Below are 5,817 nucleotides of genomic sequence, written 5' to 3'. Positions count from 1 at the left end.
TCTTTATAGCTGCTAACTGAAGTCAGGGGAGATCGTATCTGAGCACATGAGCATTTCCACTATGGGACTGGATACAAGTATTGAACAACGAGATTTGAAATGTTTTAATCTCAAACGAAAACCATTTTTGCTGACTTTGGTTTTTAATTTCTTTCATGTTTTCTTCTGCCAAACTGGAGGAACCTTTTCTGATTTTTTCTTTAGTGGCATTCAGAGGAAGACCAGAGGATGAAAATCCTGCACTTTCTCACTTTACTGCTTTGGCATTTGACTTGGCTGTCTCTGGATCTAGTTCCTGGAGCACTGAGTAATTCTGAAGCAGGCCAGAGTAATCCAGGATCTAAACTAGGTTTGTTAAAAACAGAAGGAAAAGAGAGGAGTCCCTCAGCTCGGGCAGGTACGCTGCGGACTGTGAACCATGGATACAGTACTGGGACCTCAAAGGCTAGGACTAAAAGCAGTGCTACTCAGGCTGGAGCTCTCTTGGCCAAGAATGATGAATCACAGAAGGTTCTCTCAAGAACAGCAGCCACGGAGGCAAAGGTAGGACATCTCCCAGGCAGACTTTCTGGAGTAAGGACAGTGACTCCAAAGGTTCAAAATCTTAGCAGCAAGGCAGCTTTGAAAAAAACTGGCACAAGCAGTACTGATACCGGTTCTTTCAAAACCAAAAAGACTAAAGAGCCTATAACCCAAAGGGAAACTAAGGAGACTTTCAGACATCCCCCTATAACGCCACATGAATACATGCTCTCTTTGTACAGGACTCTCTCAGATGCAGAAAGAAAAGGTGTTAATGGAAGTGTAAAACTGGAGGCTGGACTTGCCAATACAATAACCAGCTTTATAGACAAAGGACAAGGTAAGAAAGGAGCTCGTGTGTGTGTGTGTGTGTGTGTGTGTGTGTGGACAGAGAGGGATTTCTGAGTGTGTTCATACATATAGAGAGTGTTATTAGAAAATAATTGTACGTTGTTTAAGTCAAAAAGCTCTTTTTAATGTACATGAAATCATTCAGCTTTGCTGCAGATTTTGTCCTCATGCCTTATCTTGGAAATTCACCTAGAGACAGAACTAGATGGTTGTATGGCAGCCAAACAAAACATTAAGAAAATATTTTAGAAGCATGTTGTTGAAAATCCATCAGTCCTTGCATGTATAGGTGTTTAAAATTTTTACTTTTTTTGTCTTATGTTTTTTCCATAAGTAGCTCCTGGAAACTGGTAACATTAGATTTTATTGTTATGCTGAGAACAGGGCTATTCTGTGGGGAAAAAAAAAAAAAAAGTTTCAGTACTGAAGGTTCACCCAGATTTGTTCAAAGTAGAGTTGGGAGGAACTGCACCGTAGACCCAGGAGTCATTATTGTGTAGCTTTGGTGTATCTGTATTAGCTTGAAGCTCATGCTTTCAGGCACCACCAGCCTTCTAACCAGAGAAGCTCACAGCTAAGCACGGGATAATGAGAGTAAATAACTTCTGGAACTCCATAATTTGTAGTTCAACATTATGGTTCCAAACTTTTTTTGGAAGTTTGGACTAGTTTCTGCTTTCACACAAGAAATAACCAGGCTCCCAAAGAAAGATGTTCACCTGATCACTCCGGTTGGAGAATTAGCTCCATGCTGTTTCCAGTGACGTTAATAAGAACTTTGTCATGGACTTAAGGAAGCAACACAGGCTACAGCTAATAAGGTAATGGTGATGGAAGGCTCAGCCAGGACAGGATTTATCTGCCATTTAATTAAGAATAGCTTGGTCTCTAGGAAGGGATGACACGCTGCTCACAAGTGCTGCATTGCAGTCCTCAGCTTGCCACTGGAAAGCGTTGTTAATGTAACATCGATAGTGTTGGCTCAGCCATATTCCTCATTAGCGCTACTCCTGAGCTTAACTAAGCAAATATAGCATCAGGTAGCATCAGCAAAGGGAGGTATGTTTTTCTGCCCAATTTGAAAAAGTCGTGAATCATGTGGAGTTAAGTTAATAAGGCAATTATCCTTGTGTCTGGCAGTTCCTGGGGGATGTTGGTTTTAAAGGACTAATTCACTGTTGTATTGTTTAAGGGTACAGTTGCTCATATTTGGAGCCAGCATGAGGCCTGGGCTCCGCTGAAGTCCTGCTTCGGTAATTTATTTGGGATGTAAGTGGTGAATAGGCCCTGTGAGTGCTCAGCCCTTATAAAGAACTATTTTCCAATTGGCTAATTGCTACTTTAAAGCTAGAAAATTCCTGCTGGTAAAAGAAATGGCATTTCTACAGGGCAAACTCAGAAACTCATTTCCCTGTTGAGTCACTGAATATTTCTGGGTCCCTGCTCACAGCTGATCCCTTAGACAAAAATTGTTCTTTCTGTTTAGTGGGCTAATTAAGGGAAATTGTAGGCTTATGAGCAAACTTTTGGGACACCATGAAGAACTGAAAAAACAAGATTGGTCTGTGCTTGATATACATATTAAAATCTGTGTGCTTTTTTTTTAGATGAGCGAGCACCAACTATAAGAAAACAAAAATATATTTTTGATATTAGTGCATTAGAAAAAGATGGCTTGCTGGGAGCAGAGCTTCGAATATTGAGGAAAAAACCTTCTGATACTTGGAAGTCTCATTCTTCTGGAAAAACTTCCCAAGTGAAATTATTTAGTTGCTCTACCAACAGACAAGCAGCAACACTCCTGGACTCTCGTACTGTCAGTATCACAGATACACCAAAATGGGAAGTGTTTGACATCTGGAAGCTTTTTAGGAACTTTAAAAACTTGGTTAATTTGTGTTTTGAACTGGAAACTTTTGACAGGGGGAGAGCTGTTGATCTCAGGACTGTGGGATTTAATAGAACCGGAAGACAGGTCAATGAAAAGGCTCTCTTCTTGGTATTTGGGAGGACAAAAAAAAGAGACTTATTTTTCAATGAAATCAAAGCTAGATCTGGCCAAGACGACAAAACCGTTTATGAGTACTTATTCAATCAGAGGCGGAAGAGAAGAGCTCCTTTAGCAACACGTCAAGGGAAGAGGCCCAGTAAGAATCCGAAGGCAAGGTGTAGCAGAAAAGCCCTCCATGTGAATTTTAAGGATATGGGCTGGGATGACTGGATAATAGCCCCCCTAGAATACGAAGCGTATCACTGCGAAGGTCTTTGTGAATTCCCCCTTCGATCCCATCTGGAACCCACCAATCACGCAGTTATCCAAACTTTAATGAACTCAATGGACCCTGAATCAACGCCCCCAACTTGCTGCGTCCCAACCAGACTGAGTCCTATCAGCATTCTTTTCATTGACTCTGCAAACAATGTGGTCTACAAGCAGTATGAGGACATGGTGGTGGAGTCGTGTGGCTGTAGGTAGCAGAACAGTTGCTCAAGTGAATATGTTATGTGAATATGTTATGAAAGGTTATATGACACACCAAATGTAACCTCTGCTCAAACAAGGTTAACTTAATTTCTTACCCCTAGGGTAAGTATGTTTACAAAGATGTAGCAACAAATCCAGTGATTCTGTATATCTCTCCACCATGGGCATATTTTAGAATATTTGGATGCTATCATGCAGCCCAATATAAAGCCTTGTTTTGGCAACACAAGACTGGTTCTTACTAAAGTCTGTGTCAGAGAAGATGAGACCTTTGTGCCTCTATGTCACCTGCTTTTACCCTAGAAGCAGTGTGTAAAGATGGTATCAGTGAGCTGTGGATATGATGTTTGCTCCTTTGAACAATGTTCTTGAGGCTGAATTTACACATGTCCCATGTGCATTATCCATTAAGAAATGTAAGAAAAAAGTACTGATATCCAAAAGAGAAGGTTGTGTTCTGGCATGCTCCCATCTTGGTGTAAATAGTTACACTGTAATATGATTTCTTTCTGATTAGCTCTTAAAACTATGCATATATAAAATGAAATAATTAAATATAATATGCTGATTTAGTTTTAAGTTGTACATGGAGATAGGTGAAGCAGGAGGTGTTTGTTTCCATGTACGTTTTCCTCCAAGCTACATATCTTTCTTAAGTATCCACCTTTCCATTATTATGTAGCAAGATATATTACTCTGTATAAGGTCCACGTTGTTCTCAAATGCTCATAGTAAAAGTGTTCAATTATGGCATAAGATGTAATAAATTATTGACACAGTGCTATGTTTTGTCCAGCTGTCCAACTCTGCATAATTATAATACTGTTAAGAATTTGTTTTTAATGTTTTTATACAATAAATGCAAGTGAAAGGGATTTTTCAGTATAGCAGAATACTAGTGGTGTGCGTAACATGTTCATGTATTTTGGTTGCCTCTAACTGCTGCTGCAGAAAGAGACTGTGGAAACATTGGAAGAACAATCTGAAAATGTGTCGTGTTTTGATCTAGTGTGGAATGACACTATCACTTGATGTATCTGGTGCAAGAATGCGTCATGCAGTTGATTGCAAAAGAGCTCTGTTATCCTTTTATTCAACCCCAAAATGACTGTGTTTGCATATCTCCTATATCTATTCTAGACATGGATTATAAATTTATTCTGGGATTATTCTTTATATGTTTCCATCTACAAAACCAGATGCCAGACATTTGACCGTAGAAGGATCAGACAGGTCATGAGAACCATCAGAAATGATTGAAGTCTTTGTCCTGCACATCATCTCTGGCATTGGCAGTGGCAGGGAGGTGAATATGGCCCCCAAAGTCATCCTGCATTGACCCCAGACTGAACAAGGTCTAACTCACACTAGCAGCAAACTGTCCTAACCACCCAGTCAATAGCCATAGAGAAACAGTGGCAAAAAGTTCTGCCCTTCCTCCTGCTCTCTCTAGGCTGCTGAGCCCGTAACCAGCTTAAAATACCTGGTTCCAGACATGTGGGGCTCCCCTGGGCAGGCAGGCCAGTCACGTACCACAGCCTACAGTGGGGTGATACAGTAAAAAAGCGCTGCAGGAAGCATCCATATGTGCAATCTCTTTGCAGTAGCTTAGCACGGTGATTTCTGCCTGCAGGACTAGATATTACTCAGCCCAGGCCATTCAATAACACAACATGAGGTGGGTCAGAATGCTGGAGGGAGAGCGACTAAATATCAGGGTAATATGCATTTCAAATGATGAGCGCTTGAAGCTGCTCAGTAACACGTGCATGAGAAATTCTGGCAGCTTACAGATCTGGTTTGTGGCTCAGGGCTGTCCCTAGGGCTCCTGGGGTGAACGCTTCCCAGGTCCTGGTCTTCTCCTCCCAGCTGAGTTTCAGACCAGGACAATGGCTTCTGGCCCAGCCCTGACTGCCAATCACTCTACTGGCTTTCGAGTTATCATATGAATTGCGAAACCAGGAGTTTTAATCGTAAGCTTTACTACAAGCTTATCTAGACATGTCTTACCATTGTCACAGTAGGAGAGAAAACTTTCTCCTGCCCAGTCCAGAATCAAGAGGGTGTCTCAGACTCTTTTTTGCCAATTCTACTCAAGCATTTCTCGTCTTTCTCCTGGCTGTTTCCTGGGTGACTAGCCTGCGGCTTTTAAGGCTCCTTTCTCTAGCACTGAGCACAGCTGCCTTCTGGAGAGGTTGGTTAGATGACCGTGAGAAAGGGTTGTCTCCTTCCTCCTTGGTGTGAAAGAGTGCTGCTCCCCATGCGTGTGTCCATTTGCAAGTTCCTAGTGAAATCTCTGTTCCCGCATATGATGGACACAGCTGTGCCATTCAATCTATTAACAGCACAGGTGCATCCCTTCCTGGCTCAGGGCAATCAGTTTAAAACAGCAAATACTGCCTATGTAAATTCACTTGAAGCAAACCTAAGAGACAAGTTAACACTTGGAATTGTAGCTA

The 5,817-nt window shown here is 41.6% G+C and overlaps 1 protein-coding gene across 1 annotated transcript; it reads left to right on the top strand.

The window, feature by feature from the left end:
- Positions 1–228: 228 nt before the first annotated feature.
- Positions 229–3,349, top strand: GDF5 (growth differentiation factor 5). Its single transcript, XM_035548280.1, has 2 exons — positions 229–862; positions 2,481–3,349. Exons 1-2 carry the CDS (start codon positions 229–231, stop codon positions 3,347–3,349), a joined length of 1,503 nt encoding a protein of 500 aa, XP_035404173.1.
- The last annotated feature ends 2,468 nt before the right edge of the window (positions 3,350–5,817 follow it).

The sequence above is a fragment of the Cygnus atratus genome, chromosome 16, assembly GCF_013377495.2.
Source record: "Cygnus atratus isolate AKBS03 ecotype Queensland, Australia chromosome 16, CAtr_DNAZoo_HiC_assembly, whole genome shotgun sequence".
Taxonomy (NCBI): domain Eukaryota; kingdom Metazoa; phylum Chordata; class Aves; order Anseriformes; family Anatidae; genus Cygnus; species Cygnus atratus.
Note: the sequence above shows the minus strand (reverse complement) of the source record. Positions and strands in the feature narration are given on the sequence as shown.